The sequence below is a fragment of the Sphaeramia orbicularis genome, chromosome 8, assembly GCF_902148855.1.
Source record: "Sphaeramia orbicularis chromosome 8, fSphaOr1.1, whole genome shotgun sequence".
NCBI lineage: Eukaryota > Metazoa > Chordata > Actinopteri > Kurtiformes > Apogonidae > Sphaeramia > Sphaeramia orbicularis.
This window is the reverse complement of record NC_043964.1, coordinates 12,103,261-12,129,859: the sequence shown is the minus strand read 5'-3', so window position 1 is coordinate 12,129,859 and position 26,599 is coordinate 12,103,261. Positions and strand designations below refer to the sequence as shown.

The following is a 26,599-nucleotide window of genomic DNA, read 5'->3' as shown; positions in this document are numbered from 1 at the left end:
TTGATGTGGTTATTGAGCATGTCTGGCGATTGAATCATTGATTTATGGCATAGCATAACAGAGGGAATGTCCATTGTTTATTGTGCACCGAAATATCTGCCAACACAGTTTATGCCACCGTGAATGAAATTGAAATTGTCAACCATTACAGCATGTTTACTCGCCATCAAAATGTTTTGTCTCAACGAAGTCGTCCGGCACGACCTTCAACCTGGCTACCATTCAGATTGATGCAAATCTGTGCTCGTTGTCGCATCTCTAACACAGCTCTTCTCGCCATTCGTGTTCGTCGTAGGGCTTGGATTTCAGCCGTGATGCGATTTCGGAGTTCCTGAAGAGTTTGTGGAACAGTCTGATACACCCTGGGCACTGTCATGTAGGCCTATGTCCTGAGTGTGAAAGCAAAGCCCCGACTCCTGTAATTGTTGTCAATTTCAAGTTTGTTCACCGTGGCATACATTGTGTTGGCAGGTATTTCAGTGCCCAATAAACAATGGACCTTCTCTCTCTTATGCAATGCAATAAATCTATGACTACATCACCAGACATGCTCAATAACCACATCAATATGACTGTATGGTCAAAAGGAAAATCAGTGTTTCCGTTTTAGCAGTACAATTTCTTTAAATGGAAAGAGCGTTTTTTCTGACTCACCCTGTATATGTATGCCTATGTGTATATTTATATTTATATGTTTATTTCTATTTATCTACCTCTTCTCACAGCTCTTCTTCAGTGGTAACTCAGTATCTACGGAGCTCAATCTCTGACAGACATTCCTTTAAATCTACTCAGGAGGGTTTGGTGCAGGTGGACTTTTGTTGTTTTCTGCGCTCAAACAGGAGCAGTACTTCTTTACACAAGACTCAGGTAGGAACGGCACCTTCTCCAGTCGAGACAGGTAGATGAGCGGCTGAATGGTGCTGCTGATGTTGAGGAAGGCGAAGCCCACCGGCTGAACGTAGCAGCGAAACACGTCAGGGGTGTAGTGATCTTCAAAAGGGAACAGGGCCACTGGGGGCAGGTAGTTAAAAATGATAATACACAGGATGGACAGCACTATCTTGAAGGCCCGCTTCTTCATGGGGTGCATCTCATCTTTCCCCACACCGGGGGACTTCTTCAGGCTCCACAGGATGGTCCCATTACACATGATCATCCACGTAAATGTTGCCAGGATTTCCCCCGTGAACACCTTCTCAAAGTTGGGGAGGCCTCCTACCGTCTTAGCCGCTGAGTAGGCGAAGGTGAGGCAGAAGACCAGCAGAGAAAGACTCAACCGGTACTTGATGTCTTTGAGCTGCCCGAAGGCGACCGGAAAGACCACGGCCATGAAGCGGTCCAGGCAGATACAGGACAGAAACAGAGGCCCGCTGGTGTCTTTGACGCCGTAGGAGAACTTAATGGTGGACCACACACCTTTACTGTGCCAGTGGTAGAGGTTAAGCAAACTGAGAGGAAGCACGATGCCGAAGTAGGCGTCCATGGCGGCCAGGCAGCCCAGAAATATGTCCGAGGTGGAGGGTTCTTTACGATTTTTGATGAGGATCGCAATAACCAATAAGTTGGCGGGGATTCCGACAATGGTGTTAAAGCACTGGAGCGTCAGGTCGAAGAGGACGCCCTCCATCAGAGTCTCACAGCCGTCAAACACACTGAAGGGTTTCTCTGTGGCGTTGACGGCAGCAGTGATATTTAGAAGGATCTGAGTCGGTACGGTGGTAGAAGTGATGTTTTTCTCCATATTTTCAACAACTGCAAAACATAGGAGTCTGATGAGACAGAAGGAAGAATATGAGGATTAGGGCTGCACTGGAAAAAATCTAAGTGTTGCCAAGTGTATTTTTCTTATTTCTAGTCCAAATATCTGATCACACTTAACCCATAAAGACCCAGTGCTACTTTGGTGGCAGATCCAAAATATTTTTTTCTCTATAGGTAACTTTTCTTAAGTGATTTATTGCCATTTATTATGACATTGTCCTCTGTATTGTCCCTTTTTTTCAGTGTACATCAAGTATTTTCCGATATTTAACCCTTTCATGCATGAATTATGAGAAGCTTAGTCAAGATTTTTTCCTGACTGTTTTTATTATTTTTAGATATAAAAAAGGACTGAGATTGAAATTTTTTTTTTATCAACCTATTTGTCATGGAATTACAAAAATGTCCACTCAGCTGGACACCATGCGTTTGCTTTTTGAAGCAAAGAAACATGTATTTAAAACCCATCATCAGAAAGTGATATACTGTGTGAAAACTATAAAATAAAAACATTTTTAATTCAGCTAATCTGATGTTTTCTCACATTTTAACACACTCTAATAGTAGATATTACTCACTTCATGAAGATTATATACAAAAAAAACCTTTTGTTTAAGAAAACCGTTACTTACAATCTTACAACATCTAGCAATTGATTCTTCACTAAAACATGTTAGTGCAGATCAGGTTTATCAAGAACAGTAAAGTTACAGTATTGATATATGTTTGTGTATGGGATGATGCATAAGCGTCCACTGTGTCGGCTGATATGGAACTAAAAAAACAAAACCCATGAATATGCAAGAGAACAGCAGTAGAGTAGCTGTCCACTGTAGTGACCACTATGCATGAAAGGGTTAATTTACTAATTATGTCGATGTTCATAAAAGCTCAGATTAAAGTTAAGGGTTATTATATCAAAAACAAAGAAAACTGAAGAAAAAGTGACTTTGTCAGAAAAATATAACATTAACGGAAAATAAAATAAGTGTCTCCATCCACTGTCATTGATCCAAATCCATGGGTTTTATCGGTGAATCAATGTTGTAGAAGAGGACGGTGTTTCTGTGTTCACTACGGAGCCTCTGAACGTCCAAATGGGTCATATCTGATGACCATGAAAAGATGATGAACTGTATTTTACAACAATTATTTACATGGATTGGTAGGATTAGTGGATCAGAAGTTATTAAACATTTTACATCAGTAGCTGTTTTGGTCGTCGGTGGCTGTTTGGGTCTTTATGGGTTAAATAAGACATAATCACCTAAAGAGTAACTTTTCAGTGAGATATAACAATTTATTTTTAGACAATAGATCCAGAAAATCTGATTTCAAGAAATATTACTGAGAGTTTTCATTTGTTCCATTGACACTTTTTTTTTTTGCTTAATTCCTTTTTTTTTTTTTTTTTTGCTTAATTCAAGAATTTTTTTTTTGCTTAATTCATGACTTTTTTGCTTAATTCAAGATTTCTTTTGCTTAATTCAAGATTTTTTTTGCTTAATTCAAGATTTTTTTTGCTTAATTCAAGATTTTTTTTCTTAATTCGAGACTTTTTGCTTAATTCAAGATGTATTTTTTTGCTTAATTAAAGACTTTTTTTTTGTTAATTCAAGATTTCTTTGCTTAACTCAAGATTTTTTTTTGAGATATATGAACTTATTTTTAGACAATAGATCTTGAAAATCTTATTTCTAGAAATCTTACCAAGATACTTTTTACTTGTTCCATTGGCAAAATTTAAATTAAAAAACGCGAAAAAAAATTTAGTGCAATTTTAATAATATTATTCCTCAACTTCTCATTTCTACATGTGCATTATGGATCAGACCTACAAAGACACTAAACACTGAGGAACAGGAAGAAAAATTGTTAAAATTGTGCTTAATTTTCTTTAGACATTTCAGGTCGTTCATATTTGTTCAGGTTATTCACATTTTAGTGTTACAGGACAGTTTGGAAATGTAAATATTTTCATAATTTAATGTTATTTTTTAGCACTCAAACAAAGAAAAACAAAGTTGTTAATTCTAGATTTTTTTTTTTTATTTAATTGAAGATTTTTTTTATTTAATTGAAGATTTTTTTTGGTTTAATTGAAGATTTTTTTTTACTTAATTGAAGATTTTTTTTGGCTTAATTCAAGATTTTTTGCTAAATGTGAGATTTTTTTTGGCTTAATTGAAGATTTTTTTTTACTTAATTGAAGATTTTTTTTTGGCTTAATTGAAGATTTTTTTTTTTTACTTAATTGAAGATATTTTTTTTGGGCTTAATTCAAGACTTTTTTCCTTAATTCAAGCAAACATTTTTTTTTTGCGTAATTCAATTCAAGACTGTGGAATTTTTGCACTCGGCAAAAACATCCCAGGGACCGAACTGGACCCTTTAGCGGGCCGCATTTGGCCCCCGGGCCGCATGTTTGACACCCCTGATCTAAACAATGACTAAAAACAGGGACTGGTGCTAAAATGTGTCATAACTTATGAACCATTATTAATTCATACATTTTTTTTTATTGTCATCATCATCATCATCATCATCATCATCATCATCATCATCATCATCATCTTCATCATCATCATCACCTTATTCAATATTTAATTGTTTCAGGTAAAATGCAGTTTCTCAGCTTTTCATGGTCATCAGATATGAACCATTTGGACATTCAGAGACTCCACTAGTGCGCTGACCTGTGGGGAACCATTTTATTGACCTAAAAATTGTTTAGCTCGTCATTCTTTAAAATCTAAACAATTAATATATTAATACCAATATGTGGGGACTGAAGTTAGTAAATGCGTCGTTCCTATTTTCAGCTTCATTTCCCATCATACAGTGTGGTACTGTGCTTCCCGTCAACCGTTATGGGCATAGCAACGTGATTATGAGGCTATTGCATTCCGAAATTATTAATATCTCCAAAGATATTGGTCCTATCAAGTTGTCGTTTTCGCTAGTCTCTTCCTTGACCAAAAATACATACTTTTGCCGAACTACAGCACTCAGCTCCATTTGGATTTTGTGTGATGCCCAAGACACACAAACACACACACAAACAGAGTCCACTTCCCTTATATTATATAGACGGTGGAAACACCATCATCTTCTACGCTGATTTACTCGTAAAACCCATGTAATCTGATGAATGACTGTGGTTGGAGACACTTGTATTTACTTTCATTTGATCTCTTTTGCTTGAAAAGTCAGTTTTTCTTCAGTTTGTCGATAAATTATAAAAGATTAACTGTAAAAAAAAAAAAATCCTTTGGGAGACTCCACAAAAATCAGGGTTAACAAAGTCATTCTAAATGCTAAACTACAGTTTGTCAATTCTGGAAAATGAAGTTGACGTTGCATTCAGGTCCATAAAGTAATTTACATTTTATCCAACACTTCCTCATTTTTATGTCCCTTATAGAAGACTTATGAGCGTCTAATTTAAGGATTATGAGCGAATAAGCCAATGATTCAAGTTTTATCGTTTGTTACTAGCAAAAAGTACTCTGTAGTTCATGGGGACTGGAAGAAGTTAGTCCTAGTGATGAAAACTGCTCTTATTGGGTATTGATGTAATTTTACAACTTTGATATACAGTAAATAATCCCTTAAGGGCTGAACAATAACTACATATGAAAAAGTGATTTATTCTGACTTTCTTTTGTCGAGGCTGATGTGTAATATTGTGGGTTTTCACAGTATTATAGCAGATGTTTTTTTCTATTTATCTATTTGTTTACCATTGGAAACAAAAAAACCCCCCAAAAACATAATATTTGCTATGGCCAAAAAATTAAATCTCTTTTCTGTTTCTCTTTTTTACCCCCAATATTATTATATAGATAGTGGAAACACCATCATCTTCTACAACACTAATTCACTAGTAAAACCCCCGTAATTTGACTGCGGTTGTGGACACTTGTATTTATGTCTAATTGATTTATTTTGCTTGAAAAATCCGTTTTTCTTCAATTTGTCGATAAATTATGAAAGATTAACTGTAAAAAAAACAAACAAAAAAAAAAATCCTTTGGGAGACTCCACAAAAATCAGGGTTAACAAAGTCATTCTAAATGCTAAACTACAGTTTGTCAATTGTGGAAAATGAAGTTGACGTTGCATTCAGGTCCATAAAGTAATTTATATTTTATCCAACACTTCCTCATTTTTATGTCCCTTACAGAAGACTTATGAGTGACTGATTTGAGCTAACGATTCAAGTGTTATCATTTGTTATTGCAGTCAATGGGAACTGGAAGAAGTTAGTCCTAGTGACGAAATCTGTTCTTATTGGGTATTGATGTAATTTTACAACTTTGATATACAGTAAATAATCCCTTAAAGGGTCTAGCCATGAACAATAACTATGTAAAAAAAAAAAAAAAAAAAAAAAAAAAGTGGTTTATTCTGAATTTCTGTTGTCGAGGCTGATGTGTAATAGTGTGGGTTTTCTCACTATTTCACCAGATGTTTTTTTCTATTTATCTATTTGTTTACCACTGGAAAAAACCCAATAATATTTGTCATGGCCAAAAAATTAAATCTCTTTTCTGTCTCTCTTTTTTACCCCAAATATTATTATATAGATAGTGGAAACACCATCATCTTCTACAACACTAATTCACTAGTAAAACCCCCGTAATTTGACTGTGGTTGTGGACACTTGTATTTATGTCTAATTGATTTATTTTGCTTGAAAAATCCGTTTTTCTTCAATTTGTCGATAAATTATGAAAGATTAACTGTAAAAAAAACAAACAAACAAACAAAAAAATCCTTTGGGAGACTCCACAAAAATCAGGGTTAACAAAGTCATTCTAAATGCTAAACTACAGTTTGTCAATTCTGGAAAATGAAGTTGACGTCCAGTTGACGTCCATTCAGGTCCATAAAGTAATTTATATTTTATCCAACACTTCCTCATTTTTATGTCCCTTATGGAAGACTTATGAGCGACTAATTTAAGGATTATGAGCAAATAAGCCAATGATTCAAGTTTTATCATTTGTTACTAGCAAAAAGTACTCTGTAGTTCATGGGGACTGGAAGAAGTTAGTCCTAGTGACGAAAACTGCTCTTATTGGGTATTGATGTAATTTTACAACTTTGATATACAGTAAATAATCCCTTAAGGGCTGAATAATAACTACATATGAAAAAGTGATTTATTCTGACTTTCTTTTGTCAAAGCTGATGTGTAATATTGTGGGTTTTCACAGTATTATAGCAGATGTTTTTTTCTATTTATCTATTTGTTTACCATTGGAAACAAAAAAAACCCCCAAAAACATAATATTTGCTATGGCCAAAAAATTAAATCTCTTTTCTGTTTCTCTTTTTTACCCCCAATATTATTATATAGATAGTGGAAACACCATCATCTTCTACAACACTAATTCACTAGTAAAACCCCCGTAATTTGACTGCGGTTGTGGACACTTGTATTTATGTCTAATTGATTTATTTTGCTTGAAAAATCCGTTTTTCTTCAATTTGTCGATAAATTATGAAAGATTAACTGTAAAAAAAACAAACAAACAAACAAAAAAATCCTTTGGGAGACTCCACAAAAATCAGGGTTAACAAAGTCATTCTAAATGCTAAACTACAGTTTGTCAATTCTGGAAAATGAAGTTGACGTTGCATTCAGGTCCATAAAGTAATTTATATTTTATCCAACACTTCCTCATTTTTATGTCCCTTATGGAAGACTTATGAGCGACTAATTTAAGGATTATGAGCAAATAAGCCAATGATTCAAGTTTTATCATTTGTTACTAGCAAAAAGTACTCTGTAGTTCATGGGGACTGGAAGAAGTTAGTCCTAGTGATGAAAACTGCTCTTATTGGGTATTGATGTAATTTTACAACTTTGATATACAGTAAATAATCCCTTAAGGGCTGAACAATAACTACGTATGAAAAAGTGATTTATTCTGACTTTCTTTTGTCGAGGCTGATGTGTAATATTGTGGGTTTTCACAGTATTATAGCAGATGTTTTTTTCTATTTATCTATTTGTTTACCATTGGAAACAAAAAAAACCCCCCAAAACATAATATTTGCTATGGCCAAAAAATTAAATCTCTTTTCTGTTTCTCTTTTTTACCCCCAATATTATTATATAGATAGTGGAAACACCATCATCTTCTACAACACTAATTCACTAGTAAAACCCCCGTAATTTGACTGCGGTTGTGGACACTTGTATTTATGTCTAATTGATTTATTTTGCTTGAAAAATCCGTTTTTTCTTCAATTTGTCGATAAATTATGAAAGATTAACTGTAAAAAAAACAAACAAACAAACAAAAAATCCTTTGGGAGACTCCACAAAAATCAGGGTTAACAAAGTCATTCTAAATGCTAAACTACAGTTTGTCAATTCTGGAAAATGAAGTTGACGTTGCATTCAGGTCCATAAAGTAATTTATATTTTATCCAACACTTCCTCATTTTTATGTCCCTTACAGAAGACTTATGAGTGACTAATTTGAGCTAACGATTCAAGTGTTATCATTTGTTATTGCAGTCAATGGGAACTGGAAGAAGTTAGTCCTAGTGACGAAATCTGTTCTTATTGGGTATTGATGTAATTTTACAACTTTGATATACAGTAAATAATCCCTTAAAGGGTCTAGCCATGAACAATAACTATGTAAAAAAAAAAAAAAAAAAAAAAAAAAAAGTGGTTTATTCTGAATTCCTTTTGTCGAGGCTGATGTGTAATAGTGTGGGTTTTCTCACTATTTCACCAGATGTTTTTTTCTATTTATCTATTTGTTTACCACTGGAAAAAACCCAATAATATTTGTCATGGCCAAAAAATTAAATCTCTTTTCTGTCTCTCTTTTTTCCCCCCAGTGTGATGGATTATTTTAATTTGGTTTCCTGGCTCCATGAACTGAAGACAAAACACGATTCAGAAAATACTCTTTGTTTTTGGAAACTGTGTAGAACAAAACTGTGTCTCCAGAGGAACAGTATTGGTTTTTGTGATTTATGCATGTTTCACAGTTCTCAGACCTTAAACCCGATGAACTGCTGAGTCCTAATTAAATACTGGTAATTAATGGACTGTCACATGAAGAGTTAACAGGAAAACTTGGAACGTTTCTGTTTCTATGGTTACTGTTTACATTTTTACACCAAATGATTACATTCAATACTTATAATACACCGTTTCCATAAAGTTGGAATAAAATACATATATTGGCTAAAATTTGCTTAGAGGTCTTATTTCAGTCTTTGTGCATAAGAAATCAATATCAGTGAATCCCCCCCAAAAAACTTTGTGCTGGTAAATGCAAGTTCTGCAAATGTACAGGATTTCAGTTCTGTTGCAACATGTTGATGGTCATATGAACTATGTTTTCAGCTCAAAAATGTCCAATTTCATCACAATTAATGCTATATTTTCATGTCACAAATGGCCAAGTTATATTTGAACTGAATATACCTGAAAAACAAATATTCTATTCTTTTAGATTCCCCAGTTTTTCTTACAAGATTCTATCCTACATATCACATGTTTTATTTTTACAGGTTCAGTATGGAGTATGGTGCTGATCCATCCTGCGTATGTTACGCCAAAACATACATTAAGAATGTCACACGTCACTTTTTAAATCAACAGTTTTCTAATAATAAGCATTTTTATAAAGAAATAACAATTCTATGTTGTTATTTACTCTTTAGTATTCTTGAACACGCCGGTAACAGTAAATCTCAAAAACCACAATTAAATTTCGGTTAATGAATTTACAGCGTCAGACATCTTTATATTTTATACACCTGGTACTCTTTCCGCTTTGCTCTGACTTAACCCTTTCGTGCATAGTGGTCACTCCAGTGGATAGCTATTCTACAGCTGTTCTCTTGTATATTCATGGATTTTGTTGTTCTTTTCGTTGTTTTTTTTTTTTTTTTTTTACGCATATCTTTATTAAAGTTTTAAGACACTACATATCTTTTCTGACATGAATTGGTAACATTATGTAGATCTCTCCTGAGGATAAACCCCCAGAATCACAAGCCTTCCCCACAGTTTTCACACAGTTTATCAGTAAATACATGTTTCTGTGTCAAAAATTAAACATGTGGTGTCCAGCTGAGTGGATATTTTTGCAACTTCATGAAAAATAGGTTCATAAGAATTTTTTTGTCATTATTACTTTTTTTTTTTAATGTATTTTTAAATTTTTTTTTTTTTAAATTATTTTTATTTTATTTGTTTATTTATTTATTTATTTTTCAGAAGAAAATTTTCTATCACATTGTTTTTTTTCATGCCTAAAGAGGAATATAAACCCTCAGGAAAAATTTTTGATTAAGGTTCTCATAATTCGTGCATGAAAGGATTAAACTGCGTGCCTATGCGGAACACATGACCGCTGGTGTTTCTCCACCTTACTCCACTACTTCTGTAAAAATGGCTGTGTGGTTAAATCCGGGCTGCCCCAGAGGGGGGTTGCGTAATTTAAATTAACTCATCAGTTATGTTTCGGATGGAAGGGCCAAACCAGGAGAAATGGAAGAACTCACCAAAGAGAAGGTTTGAGGTTTTAAAAAGTTAAAGCAATAGTTTGGTTTATTACTTCAGGCAAAAATAGAAAAAGTTACAAAAAAAAAGAAAGAAGTCAGTTATCAGTTAGTCTAGCATCAAACACACTATTCGTCTCCGACCTTGTCTCATCTTATCATCACATTTTATAGTCTTTAGTCACTTGGAAGACTCCCATATTTGGTACATAATCTCAATGACTAGTTGAACACTTGTTGCTGGGTAAAACATACCACAGGTTACGTCAATAACTCCATGTAAGCTAATTCTAACAAAAAACACATTAGAAAGTTCACCTGAGTTAATCACACCTCGCTTTGATATTTGCACCAACAATTTAGCTCACACTGCAGAGTTAAACCACAAACAGTTTCCGTAAGTACGTCTGGTTCTAACACTTGAGCAATTCTTAACCACATAAAGTTCCTAAATTCATAATCAAGATGAACACAGCTCACTTTTACCATAAAGCTGCAAGATAAGATCTTTTTCTGAGTTCAGCACACACGAACCTGACACTGACTATTCAGTACAAAGGACACATCCGCAAAAATGAAAGATTCTTCAAGCAAAACAACCTGCAACATTACATTTTTCCTTCTCCATTTTGGTTCATGATGTATGATATTCACCTGACATTGTAGAGCAAAACTTAAAGTCACATTCAACTCCCATTTAATACGATCCGTATCACAGTATGATGATAAACTATACAATAAATAATTCTGATCCTAGTTTTTGCACAGGGATCATTTGTGGAAACGGTGACATGGCTGCCAAGCATCAGTATGATGGGATCTGTAACAACCATGTCACATCCGTCCACTGCCACATTTTGTGTTTTTGTGTCAGCTGTTATTGTTTTAGATCCACAATACTAACATTTATGAATAAGAGGAGAATTAGCGATAGTAAGTATATAAGTTTATTCCTAATAAAGTTCTGGACCAGAGCATCATGGGTAATGTCACGTCCGTCCACCAGCAAAAGTTTTCACATACACGTGCTATTCAAAATCCAATATTTCTGAAAATATAGCTTCAACTGTCAAATAATACCAGTAGTCTGTGCACAAATGTATTAGCATTATTTCAACACAGTTCTATACATTTCTTACAACTTTTTTGACAAAAATGGCCACTCAATTGACCCCCTAAGTAAATTGTGTGTGTGTATGTATATATATATATATATATATATATATATATATATATATATATATATATATATGTATACATATATATATATATATATATATATATATATATATATATATATATATATATATATATATATATATATATGTACACTCAACAAAAATATAAACGCACCACTTCTGTTTTTGCTCCCATTTGTCATGAGCTGAACTCAAAGATCTAAAACTTTTTCTATGTACACAGAAGGCCTATTTCTCTCAAATATTGTTCATAAATTTGTCTAAATCTGTGTTAGTGAGCACTTCTTCTTTGTCCTTTGCTGAGATAATCCATCCACCTCACAGGTGTGGCATATCAAGATGCTGATTAGACAGCAGGATTATTGCACAGGTGTGACTTAGGCTGGCCACAATAAAAGGCCACTCTAAAATGTGCAGTTTTACTATATTGGGTGGTCCAGGGGGGTCAGAAAACCAGTCAGTATTTGGTGTGACCACCATTTTCCTCGCACAGTCTTCTTCATGAATTCTCTGAAACAGCTTTGGAGATGGCTTATGGTAGAGAAATGAACATTCAATTCACAGGCAAAAGCTCTGGTGGAGATTCCTGAAGTCAGCATGCCAATTGCATATTCCCTCAAAACTTGTGACATCTGTGGTATTGTGCTGTGTGATAAAACTGCACATTTTGGAGTGGCCTTTTATTGTGGCCAGCCTAAGGCACACCTGTGCAAAAATCATGCTGTCTAATCAGCATCTTGATATGCCACACCTGTGAGGTGGATGGATTATCTCAGCAAAGAAGAAGTGTTCACTAACACAAATTTAAACAGATTTGTGAACAATATTTGAGAGAAATAAACCTTGTGTGTACATAGAAAAAGTTTTAGATCTTTGAGTTCAGCTCATGAAAAATGGGAGCAAAAACAAAAGTGGTGCGTTTATATTTTTGTTGAGTATTTATATATATATATATATATATATATATATGTGTGTGTATATATATATATATATATATATATATATATATATATATTATTGTTGATATGTACAGTGTAACTGGGACTCAGTATGTAGTCATTGCATCAGGTCAAAGTTCATTACTGATGTGTATAAAGAGGAATAAAAAGAGGAATGTGTCTGTAAACTAAATTATTCCAACTTTTTGGCTAAAAGTGAATAATGAGCAAAAAGGAAACAAATTAAACAAGTGGTTCCAGGCACAACAAACCCCGCCCCTTGCACTTATTGTATCTTATTTTGGCATCGATCCAGCTGATGTCATCATGTCTGTGTGTGTGCCGATGTCAGCATATCAACTGCCTTCATATATGTGCTAAGTTGGAAGTAAATTGAAGGAAAATTGATGTTTTCATAGACATGTGAAATAAGTAAATGGGGAAAAAAAGGATTTAAAAAATTAATAAAAAATTTGAACTAGAGCAGCAACTGATTAATCAACTCAAAGTGACCCAAAAAAAATCATTCAACCACAATTCTCCTGAATCAAAGCTTTGTTTCCTTCATTTCTCTGCTGTTAAACATTGGTTCCACTGTTGTGTTCCACACGGACGCTTATTGTCACGCACAAAGAAGCTTCAGTTCAGGAAAACTGCAATAGAATATTTCCCTCCAATCAATTCGAGTTGATTAATCGTATCGTGAATTTTTGCATTTGCTTCAAGCACCTAATCGATTAATCGGTTGCAGCTCTAATTTGAACTTTGACCTACTTTTCCCAAAATGTAATGACATCTATTCTGGGTCACTGGTAATCTATAAACCCAATTTGGTTTAAATTCAACCAATAGTTTTGCTGTGAAAGTGTTAACAAATAACCCCTCGCACATATTTCACCCATTATAAGTAAATGGCAAGATTTTAAAAATTCATAAAAAATTTGAACTTTTGACAGAACAGAATATTTTTAACACTTGTAATTAAGTGAATGTGGACCATTGTGGGTGGGGGGTACTACTTTTATCTCTTTTTTTTCTTTTTTTTAAGTTTAAGTTTTTGTTTGTTGTTAGTTGGTTTCTTGGAAAACTGGAAAATTGGACATGCTTATATCTGTGCTGAGAGGATATGTATACTGAAAATATGTCCTAATAAAAAAGATTATTAAATAAATAAATAAAAATCAAAAAATTTAACTTTGGCCTACTTTCCCAAAACGTAATGAGATCCATTCTGGGTCACTAGTAATATATAAAGTCAATCTGGTATGAATTCAACCAATAGTTTTGCTGCTACAGACATCAGAAATTTTCACCCATTATAAATAAATGGGAAAAAAAGATTTTAAAAAATTCATAATAAATGTAAACTTTGACCAACTTTTCCCAAAATGTAATGACATCTATTCTGGTCACTGGCAATCTATAAAACCAGTTTAGTAGGAATTCACCAAATAGTTTTGCTGCTAAAGTGTTAACAAACAAACAAAAAAACAAACTGGACCAAAAAAAAAAGTGGTGCCAGGCACAACAAACCCCGCCCCTCGCACATATTTCACCCATTATAAGTAAATGGGAAGATTTTAAATACATAAAAAATTTAAACTTTTAACAGAATAGAATAGCTATAACACTTGCAATTAAGTGGATGTGGACCAATGTGGGTGGGGGGTACTACTTTTCTCTCGCTGTGTTACATATATTTTTTTTAGTTTACATTTTTTTTGTTGTTAGTTGGTTTCTTGGAAAACTGGAAAATTGGACATGCTTATGCCTGTGTTGAGAGGATATGTATACTGAAAATATGTACTAATTAAAAAAAAAAAAAAAGAAAAAAAAAAAAGAACTTTGACCTACTTTTCCCAAAATGTAATGAGATCCATTCTGGGTCACTGGCAATCTATGAAGCCAATCTGGTATGAATTCAACCAATAGTTTTGCTGCTACAGACATCATAAATTTTCAGCCATTATAAATAAATGGGAAAAAAAAGATTTTAAAAAAAATTCATAAAAAATTTAAACTTTGACCTACTTTTTCCAAAATGTTATGACATCTATTGTGGGTCACTGGCAATCTATAAACCCAATTTAGTATGAATTCACCCAATAGTTTTGCTGTGAAAGTGTTAACAAATAAACGAAGAAACAAACTGAACCAAATACAATACCCCTTGCCTCCCCTTTGAGGGGTGGGGTAATACATAAATGGATGAGGATGTTTAAAAATGATTCTGCATTCAGTAGAAATACAACAAAAAAGGTTTGTATGATTTGTTTTTTCAACTTACGGGCAGTTTATTAATAAAGACAATACTGAGCTTATGGAACACTACATATTTCATGTAAGCCTGTACTCTTCTAACGACCCTTTCCATCACTGCTTTCATCATTTATCATCCTCATCCATCCAGAAGTCCAAACTTGGTCACTGAAGGCAGCAGGTGATCTATCACTGAACAGGAGACTTGGCTGACCCACATCACAGTGTTGTTCATTAATCGGCTCAGAAGTTTCACCCCAGTGGGATTAAACTTACTTCAGAGTAAATAGAGACATTTCCCAGAGAGCCAAGGCACATTGAAAACACTGTCAGGGCTTCTCCTCAGGCTGTTATCATGTTATTGTGTCTATGTGGACGCCCCCCCCCCCCCCCCCCCCCACCTTAGGGGATGGTGACTTTGCACTGTGGGACATCTAACTCACTTAAGGGACTTGTACTAAAAGCACCTTTCACAACAGAAGGAAAGGACATCTATTCCCCAATTAAAATGGCACATGCACAATCGTTTAACCCCTTAGTGCTCAAATGTATTTAACCCATGCAGACCCACACAGCCACCGGCATCAAAAGCATCTATTGATCTGAAATGTTTAATACCTGTTGATCCACTAATTCTATCAATACATGTAAATAATTGGTGTAAAATACAGTTTGTCATCTTTTCATGGCCATCAGATATGACCCATTTGTAGTTGCCATGGAAACACTGTCATCTTCTACAACACTGATTCACCTGTAAAACCTGTCCACACTGAACACTGTAAAAAACAAAAAACAGTAATATTCTGGCAGTAGGGGTGCCGAAAAAATATTGTAAAATAACAGAAAATAACCATCTCATAAAAATATAGTAATTTTCCATAATTAAAATACAGTTTTTTGCCCTAACTTTACATGAGATTTAGCTTTTTTTTTTACTTTTTAATGTTTAATAAAGAATATTTACATGTATTAAAACAATCAAATTACCTATAAATAAATATATAAATAATTTTCAATGAGACTAAGTTGTACAATCCACTGATAAAACTGTATTTGGACAGTTTATCAGTGCTTATACATGTTATACATTCATAAAAATACATTTATTCAACATTTTTGTTGTGAAACCTCCCGTAATTACACAAGATATTTGTCAATTAACAAACAAGTCTTGTTAACCTTATAGAACAAATACTTCTTTTACGGTTAACTGTCAGTCATTTTATCTGCTTTTATTATTATTTTAAATAAATAAATAAATAAAATAATAAAATGAGATAAAATTACTGACAATTAACCGTAAAAAAAAGTATTTGTTCTGTAACTTTAACAAGAATTTTGAATAAATGTGTTTTTGTGAATGTATAACATGTATAAGCACTGATAAACTGTCCAAATACAATTTTTATCAGTGGATTGTACAACTTAGTCTCATTGAAAATTAGATAGATAGATAGATAGATAGATAGATAGATAGATAGATAGATAGATAGATAGATAGATAGATAGATAGATAGATAGATAGATAGATAGATAGATAGATAGATAGATAGATAGATAGATAGATAGATAGATAGATACATTTCAGGTTCATATTTGTTCAGGGTCACATTTTTTTTTTTTTAAATGGCTAGTCTGTAAATATAAAAATGTTTGTATAACGTTACTTTTTTTTTTACATTAAAACAAAGAAAAAAATATTGTAGTTTTCATTATTTATACTTTATTATGATAGTATTTCACTGCTCTCACCCACTTCAGATTGAATTGACCTGAAATGATTTTAACATCCTTGATTGTTAATATCTTCAGTATAATTTTTGTACTTCACTAATTCATCCCACGGGCCGGATTTGGCCCCCAGGCCGCATGTTTGACATCCCTGCTTTAGACTGTCTTTGCCTAAATTTGAGGTGGACTACTTTGTTAAAGACATGTCGCCATTTGACCTTGAAAAAGTAGGTTAAGGTCACTTTATTTTCAATATTCTTCCACTCGATGCCAGGATGTATCCACAGTATAAATTTGGTGTGGAAATCTCAATGTATTCTTCAGAATAATGCGATTACATTCCGTGCGTTTCCATGACAACTTTTATTCCTGCTTTAATCTGATTAAAGTTAGATCCTACAGGGGTTGGACAAAATAATGGAAACACCGTCACCTCAAGATGATAATGCCCCAATCCATACAGCTAGAATTGTTAAAGAATGGCATGAGGAACATTCTAATGAAGTTGAGCATCTCGTATGGCCGGCACAGTCCCCAGACCTCAACATTATTGAGCATTTATGGTCAGTTTTAGAGATTCAAGTAAGACGTCGATTTCCACCGCCATTGTCTCTAAAAGAGTTGGAGGGTATTCTAACTGAAGAATGGCCTAAAATTCCTTTGGAAACAATTCACAAGTTGTATGAATCAATACCTCGGAGAATTGAGGCTGTAATTGCCGCAAAAGGCGGACCTACACCATATTAAATTATATTTTGTTGATTTTTTAAGGTGTTTCCATTATTTTGTCCAACCCCTGTATTTCAGATGCCCATGTAAACACCTTTTCCAGTTGTAAAAGAAAAGTTCAGATTAAATTAACCCGATTAAAGTCACTGGTTTAATCCAATTATAGATAGATAGATAGATAGATAGATAGATAGATAGATAGATAGATAGATAGATAGATAGATAGATAGATAGATAGATAGATAGATAGATAGATAGATAGATAGATAGATAGATAGAATTTTTCTGATGACCATGAAAAGATGACAAACTGTATTTTACACCAATCATTTACATGTATTGATAGAATGAGTGGATCATCAGTTTAGATCAGTTGATGCTTCTGGTTGATGGTGGATGTTTGGGTCTTTATGGGTTAAGAATGGCATACAAAAGAGAATATAAACTATTACAAAGTAAATATTTTTTTCCCATAAATGTGCACTGTATGAGTCATTGAATTCTTCATGTTCTAAACGTACACCCGTGTTGTCAGTTGTTTTGTGGACTTCAGTCACGTCAGGATGATTTATATGTGTGCTTTGAGATGGTGGGAGGGTCCACATGCACCTGCTGTTCCTCCAGAGACGCCGCCTGGAGCCCAGAGGCTGACACCAGTCCCTGCACAGTCATCATGGGGTTTATTCACTAACACAGACCTGTGCTCCACTTCTTGCTGTGTTCCTCAGAGGAGCCAAGAGGACAGTCTGTATGCAATTAGAACTATAGGTGCTAAGTAAAAGTATTAACCCTTTCATGCATGAATCATGAGAACCTTAGTCCAAACATTTTTGAGTGATTTTATTCCTTTTTAGGCATGAAAAAAAAAGAAAGTTTAATTTTTTTGTAGCTTTTTTAAATGGAGTTACAAAAATTTCCACTAAGCTGGACACCATGCGTTTAATTTTTGAAGCAAAGAAACATGTATTTAAAACCCATCATAAGAAAGAAAGATAAGATACGATAAGATAAGATAAGGTAAGATAAGATAAGATAAGATAAGGTAAGATAAGATACGATACGATAAGCTAAGATAAGCTAAAATAAGATAAGATAAGATAAGCTAAGACAAGATAAGATAGGATAAGCTAAGCTAAGCTACGATACGATAAGATATGATAAGATACAATAAGATACGATAAGCTAAACTAAGCTAAACTAGGATAAGATAAACTAGGCTAAGCTAAGCTAAGCTGAGATAAGATAAGATAAGATAAGATAAGATAAGATAAGATATGATACGATAAGATATGATAAGATACGATAAACTTTACTGATCCACCAAGGGGGAAATTCAAGCGTGTACAGCAGTGTAAGACAGTATGCTTCAATGCAATAGAAAAATAATGAAGAGATAAAAATATAAACAATATAATCAAGTTTGTCAAAGTGGCTAAAGTGACAAAAAATAGCAATAATAATAATAATGATCAAGTGATATACTGTGTGAAAACTATGATATAAAAACATTTTTCATGCCACTAATCTGATGTTTTCTCACATTTTAACATAGTCTAATACTAGTTGTTACTCACTTCATGGAGATAATATGCAACAAAAAAACAAACAAAAAAAACCCCTTTTGTTTAAGACAACTATTAATTACAGTTAATTACAATTTACATTAAAACATTTTAGTGCAGATCAGGTTTATCAAGAACATCAAAGTTACAGTAATGGTATGAACTGCAGTGTTTGGGATAATGCATAAGCGTCCACTGTGCACTGTGTTGGCTGATATGGATATAAAACAACTAAACCCATGAATATACAAGAGAACAGCTGTAGAATAACCGTCCACTGTAGTGACCAGTATGCATGAAAGGGTTAATAGAATTCTTTGGAATAAAACTGAGAATGCACAGGATCTAAAATGGAATAAAGAAAATACGGCTTTTTATTTGCATTCTAGCCTGTTTTGTTTTATTATGTTGTTTTTATATTGAATACTAAGTCAGATTACACTCATTTTCATCATATTGAGCGTAAACTAAATCGCAAAATCAAAGACTACAGGCGTATTTTTTCTATTATAGCATCTTTTATATGAGTTTGGTTTGCATTGTGTCTTTTTTATGTGAATGCGAACTCAGGTTTCACTTATTATTTTGTATTGAACATTAAATTAAAGCATCAAATCGCTAAACCTGAAACTGCAGGTCTGTTTTCATCTTGTTCTGAGTTATTATGTGGTTTATTGCTTGTAGATAATTTCCACCTTATTACTCTATTTTGGATCTTACTGTGTCCATTATATTGTTTTTCTTTTCATTATTTATTTATTTTTTGTCCTATTACTTATTATGCCTTTTCATTGTTATGCCTATGTGTTATTGGTTGATGCATTTAGGGCTAAACCAGTCTTAATGTTGTGAAGACGTGCATTGGCACAAAATAAAAACTACAGAAATGCACCTGAAAAACAAATGATTAAGACAAATCCATAAAAAGTTGAGTTAAAAAGGGGAGGGGGAGGGGGGGGGGGGTCAGAAAAGTAAATGCTCAAGTGCAGAAAACTGAAAACTCAACAAAGTACTGAATATACTTCCTTAAAAAATGACAAAATGTGAAGAAAACAAGTGTCACCTTCCATCTGACATTGTCCTGAATCTGTCAAAATGAACACTTTCCTCTTTTTAATGGATCAAATCGACCAAAATACAAGAAAATACAAGAAGCTGTGTACTTTTAACCCATAAAGACCCAAACATCCACTGGCGACCAAAAGCAAATACTGACCTAAACTGTTTAAGACCTGTTGATCCACTAATTCTATCAATACATAAAAATAATGTTACTTTTTTTACATTAAAACAAAGGAAAAAATATTGTAGTTTTCATTATTTATACTTTATTATAATAGTATTTTACTGGTCTGACCCACTTCAGATTGAATTGACCTAAAATGATTTTAACATCCTTGATTGTTAATATCTTCAGTATAATTTTTGCATTTTACTAATTCATCCCACAGGCCGGATTGGACCCTTTGGCGGGCTGGATTTGGCCCCTGGGCCGCATGTTTGACACCCCTGCTTTAGATTGTCTTTGCCTAAATTTGAGGCGGATTACTTTGTTAAAGACATGTCGCCATTTGACCATGAAAAAGTAGGTTAAGGTCACTTTATTTTCAATATTCTTCAACTCGAAGCTAAGATGTATCCACAGTAGAAATTTGATGCGGAAATCTGAATGTATTCTTCAGAATAATGCGATTACATTCCATGCATTTCCATGACAACTTTTATTCCTGGTTTAAACTGATTAAAGGTTAGATCCTATTTCAGATGACCGTGTAAACACCTTATTCCAGTTGAAAAAGAATAGTTCGGATTAAATTCAAACCCGATTAAAGTCACTGGTTTAATCCACTTTTGAATCCGGTCTAAATTATTCCTGGGACATGTAAACCCTTTATTCTGTTTGGACTTTATTCCTTCCATTCTGCACATGCTCGTCTTGTCCCGTCACGATGACGCACACATTCTGCACTGGTGCAAGAATATGCAATGCAGTCTAGTCTTACCAAACCGTTCCAGTGGGCTATTCTGATGGGATCTACCAGCCTGGAAAACCCTGAAGGAAGAGTTCACCACTTGTTTTTCATTCATTCATTTGCGGGGCCAGATTAACACTTCATTGTACCCTGGGCAACAATATTCAAGGGCCCCATCATCACAACCCCAGGATCCCTATAATCTGGCAAAATACAGAATAAATTCCAGGAATATATGTAAATATACCCCATACTTCAATATCTAACTATCATCAAATGCATTTTGATGTACAAATGTGTAAATGCTCGTAGAACTACAAGTGCACCACTATAGCCTCTTGTCAAGGCCACTCACTTGCATATGATGATATGAAAACAAAACACATTAGCATCAGTATAATCTAAAATTGATCCACTACATTAGAAAGAGAGGGAAGTGTCCTCCATTTTCACAAAAAATAAATAAACCATTTCCAAAGTATCCAGTATATATTTAAGAACACTTTTTGCCAACACAAATGTATGAATTGTCATAAAAAGCCCACAGACAAAACACAAACATAATCTGATAGACTCAGATATGAATTTTAACTCTTTCCCCGCCAGAGCATTTTCCAGTGAGTTGGTAGCCAGCGCCAGCCTTTTTGGTCATTTTCACTAATCTTTGGAGGCTCACTGAAAATGTTGTGTTAGGAGTATGTGAACACTGAATACATCAAAAGAAAGAACAGAACTTTAACTTTTAAACACAAAAAACGATTTTATTCTATCTTCATTCGTTCGTGAGATATGAATATTTGAATATTGGTCATTTTCAGGAAAAAAATGAATTTAGAACAAAAAACTGAGAAAATTGAATTTTTTCGAAGACATTGATTTTCAAGATAAAACTGATTTCCTGTTTACATTTTTGACTCTTTCTTCTTTACCAACAGTAACACTGTATTCAAAATCACAAAATAAAATAATTATAACAACAATAATAATAACAAACAGCTCTAAGATATTCCATCATTCCACAAAATGTTAGTGGAATCCACACCAAACTTTAGACCAAACATCTTCTAAAGCACCAGGTTCCTTCTAAACTTTACACTTTGACATACATCAGTTATAAGTAACAACATACTAGTTTAGTTTTTTTGATATAAACACTTCAATATTCCTCATTTTCAAGAAAAAAAGAAACAAATTCACTAAATACTGCAGATTTCTGGCCTTTCTTTGGCTGCACCACATCCTCCTGTTGGACCACCTGCTGTGTTTGATCTGTAAATAATTATATGGACATGTAGTTATTTATCTTTGGATGAATATATGTATTTATTTATTTATTTCATACAAAAGCTAAATCCAACAGTGTCTTACCTCTGTCCCTGCTGACATTCTACAGCTGAATCTGTTCTGTGTCCTCAGTCTGAATCTGAACTCACTCTAACAGATGAACACTAGCTGTCCTTTGTCTTGTCCCACGTCTGGTTGTCTGTCTTCTCCTTGAATGTCCCCTAGAAATGTCTCTTTTCTCTTCCTCCTGTCTGTCATTTTCTCTGTGTCGGACCTGAGCCGCTCCGTGTTTCCCGTGTTCCGTGTCCGTCTCCCTCACCTTCTGTTTCTCCGTTCCTGTCTCTAAATGGTTCTTCTGTAGCTCCATCACATATTGAACTGTCAGACTCTGTCTCCATAATCATCTTTAAGGCTTTTGAAACTGCGCGCGGTTCCTGCACAGTCTGCACTTCCTCATTCAGTGACTGCCGCTGGATGCGTTGCCATGGGATACGGAGACTCCAGTGTGAGAACGTTAAACCCGGTCCTTCATTTTTCCGAAAAAACTGCTTAATTGTTTGTTTTTGGACTAAGGAAAGTACTTCACATGATCTGCAACACCTCCAACTATAGCATGAAAGTGAAAACACGGACTGACGGAAAATCTCGTCATTGGCGAAGAAAGAGTTAAACAGAAATCCACTTGTTACCTCAGAATTCAACAAGAGAGTTAAAGTGCAATGTAAACATCGTTTTGATTCGCGTACGTATGTCGCATAGTTCTTGACGTCTCACATCCCGCTCAGTGCACGCACGTTGATTTGCGTCACAGCTGATTTGCTTTTTGGACTGACCAAGGAGGAGAGGGTCTCAGCTCACGGTCACAGACAGCAGGAGCAGGGTTTCTGTGCAGTGCAATATCTCCGGACAGCGGACAGTTTCATTTATAAGCAAAAGATAACCAGATATTTTCGTTATGCCCGAGCTACCCAGGGCCCTTCAGACATCGCGGGCCCCTGGGCAATTGCCCAGTTGCCCATATGGTTAATCCGGGCTTGTTCATTTGTCATGCACTAATGAGTTCCATAAGTGGGCAAATCAGTTTGCACTGCAGTGCACTGATTGACTTGTTCTTGCAGCCCTTCCGTTAGCTTAGCTTAGCCTAGCTTAGCATAATGGCTTCATTCCTATGGTCAGATGTAGCCAGGCTTTTCTAGGTGATTTGTAGTATTTTATGAGTGATTTTGTGAAATTCAATTCCCCCTAATAATTCCTTTAGTCCGCTGGGGTCAATATGATCACAAATTGAGGCTCAAATCATGGCGATGTGACTTACTGCACTAATAAAATCTGGGCAAATAAAAACTAATGCAAAGCTAAAACGGTAAAGCAAAGCTAATTTAGCGCATGCATCCCTTCCAACAAAAAAATTTTCCAACTTCCGTCAACACAACAGTCCCAAGATTGTATGAGTGCAATAAGTTGCGGATCTAAAGAAATAATTAGGGAGAGTCGGATTTCACAAAATCACTTACAAAAGACAACAAATCACCTTTAAAAAACTAGCTACGTGTGACTATGGAAATGCAGTGATTATGCTAAGCTAAGCTAACAGAAGGGCTGCGAGAACCGAATAAACGTTTCTCATGTAAACCTTTATTCGGGTTTAACATTTCCATGTAAACAGAAGAGAAAGCACTTTAGTTCCGGATTAATTCCCTCTGGAAAAGTAAATCGGATTTAAAAAACATCATGTAACCGTACCCACTGTTGAACAGACAGATACACAAACGACAAAAAGAAAAGTCTGATTTTAGGCCCGAAACTTCCTGTAAATAATAATACAACATCTGGCTTTTACACACAAAACAATGAAACCTGACCCCTGTAGTCCAAACCTGGAACATTCTGCATCGACTATCTTCACCGTTTGCGACACAGGTTTGTTGTATTTATACTTGTTGCAGCTGTTGTGGCAGTTGTTTTTTTTTTTTTTTTTTTTACCTCTTCTCCTGTGGGATTAATCACACTGACGCTGATACTTATCCCCAGAGACGCCCGACTTAATCAATCGTATTTTTCTTCAGGCATATCTACCGAACATGAAATCAACACAACAGAATATTAAACAGCATTTTGGAACATTTAATTTAGTGCTCAATACCCTACAGTATAATTAAACATCTATGAATTTAGTTTAATAGTGGGAACGAAACGACTCGTATCAAGTTATTACATGATGTTTTGTTGGTTTTCTTACAAATGTACAAGTATTTCATAGAATTTGTAACCTTTTCCTCTTATTTGCAGGTGTAAATATTAATAAAACACAGTTAAGCGTGATCAGTTACAGTTTAATGAATGGATTTTTATGTTCATTTCATGCTTTTAGAGATAAGAAAGTCATAAATTCAGAAGTCTTGGCACATCCCACTTAATAGAACAGATAGAAAACCTCCCATTTGGTGCTGAATGTATTCGTCTTATACTTAAGGATTTTCTGGGAGAGCGTTCCCAATCTCATACTAATTTTCGAGGGATGTGAGCTGAACAGAAAGTCATTTAAACTCCACTCATATGGGGCACTTTTTTTTTTTTTTTTTTTTTACAATCCTCACATATTTGGAAAATGGACTGGTTCTCTCAGTTTCCTTCAGCTGTGATGGAAAGCAGTAACGATATTAACCACAGTCAATGATCCGTCAGTGATGTTAAATGGATGTAAGTTATACCGCAGCTCTGCTTCTCACATGGAGACATAAAAACTGATTATATTGAATAAAATTAACCCATAAAGACCCAGTGTTACTTTTATGACAGTTCCCAAATAAACTTCTTTCTCTATTTAACCTTTCTGAGGTGATTTATCACCATTTATTGCAACATTATCCTCTGTATTTTGCACTTTTTCAATGAAAATCAACTATTTTCCCTTATTTAATTTACTGATCATGTAAATGTCCATAAAAGCTCCGATTAAAAATGATTGTCATTATATCATAAACAGAGAAAAATGAAGAAAATGTAACTTTTTCAGTAAAATATGTCATTAACTGAACATAACACGTGTCTCCATCCATAGTCATTGATCCAACTCCATGGTGAATCATTTTTCTCTGTATTTAACTTTTTAAAAAAAAAATTATTTATCACCATTTATTATAATATTAACCTCAGTATTTTGCATTTTTGACTATAAATCCTGTATTTTCCTATATTTAAATTCTATACTTTATTTTCATGTTCATGAAAACTCAGAGTAAATTTAATGGTTATTATATCAAAACACAGAAAACTGAAGAAAAAGTGATTTTTTTCAGCAAAAATATCAATAACGAAATGTAAAAACAAAGTGTCTCCATCCACTGTCATTGATCCAACTCCATAGGTTTTACTGGTGAATCATTTTTCTCTGTATTTAACTTTTCTTAAATTACCTATCACCATTTATTTTAATGTTAACCTTGGTATTTTGCATTTTTGACTGTAAATTCTGTATTTTCCTATATTTAATATCTTATACTTAATTTACATGTTCATGAAAACTCAGAGTAAATTCAATGGTTATTGTATAAAAACACAGAAAACTGAGCAAGTGATTTTTTTCAGCAAAAATATCAATAACAGCATGTAAAAACAAAATGTCTCCATCCACTGTTATTGTCATTACTGGTGAATCAGTGTTGTCGAAGATGATGGTGTTTCCATGGTAACTACGGAGCCTCTGAACATCCAAATGGGTCATATCTGATGACCATGAAAAGATGAAAAACTGTATTTTACACCAATTATTTACATGTGTTGGTAGGATTAGTTGATCAACAGGTATTAAACAGTTTAGATCAGTAGATGGATTTGGTTGCCAGTGTATGTTTGGGTCTTTATGGGTTAAATTATTATACTTTTATACTGTTTATGTCTCTGACTTCTATTTTAATTACATATTTAATCTTTTATATTTGCACTCTGTTCAATAACTCCTATGTACCTGAATGTATTAACCCTTTAACCCCTGACGTGTCTGTGGTGTGCATCCTGACTGTATGATTTATTTTAAATATTCATTAAAATTCAACTGTTTGCTCAATTGGAAAAATTTCAAAATGTGCTGATAGAATAGACCTTGCACTTTCCATAGACATCTGAGCATGCTCAGTCCACTCCTGCAAACCTGTGTAATTGGGGGGCAAAATACTTGTTGTTCAGCATCCTAAATCACAGGTGTCAAACATGTGGCCCGGGGGCCAAATCTGGCCCGCCAAAGGTTCTATTCTGGCCCACGGGATGAAAGTGCAAAAATGAACCTGAACAGTCCAGGTTGTCAAAATCCTTTTGGTTCAGGTTCCACATACAGACCAATGTGATCTACAGTAAAAAATAACAACACAATAACCTATAAATAATGACAACTACAAATTTTCTTTGTGAAAAATTATGTAGAAAAAAATTTAAGTTAAAAAAAATAAGATTACATGTGAAAATATTTACATTTACAAAACTATTCTTTCACAATAAAATGCAAATAAATACATAAATAAAAACAAAGATGAACAACCTGAAATGTACAGTTTTAACGATATTCTGCCTGTTACTAAATGTTTTGTGCATTTATGGATCCACTGTGATCTGTAGTT

At 34.1% G+C, this 26,599-nt stretch overlaps 1 protein-coding gene across 1 annotated transcript; it reads right to left on the bottom strand.

The window, feature by feature from the left end:
- Positions 1–704: 704 nt before the first annotated feature.
- LOC115424264 (G-protein coupled receptor 183-like) lies at positions 705–1,765 on the bottom strand. Its single transcript, XM_030141410.1, has one exon. The coding sequence runs from the start codon at positions 1,742–1,744 to the stop codon at positions 788–790; it is 957 nt and encodes a 318-aa protein (XP_029997270.1). The 5' UTR covers positions 1,745–1,765; the 3' UTR covers positions 705–787.
- Positions 1,766–26,599: the final 24,834 nt, after the last annotated feature.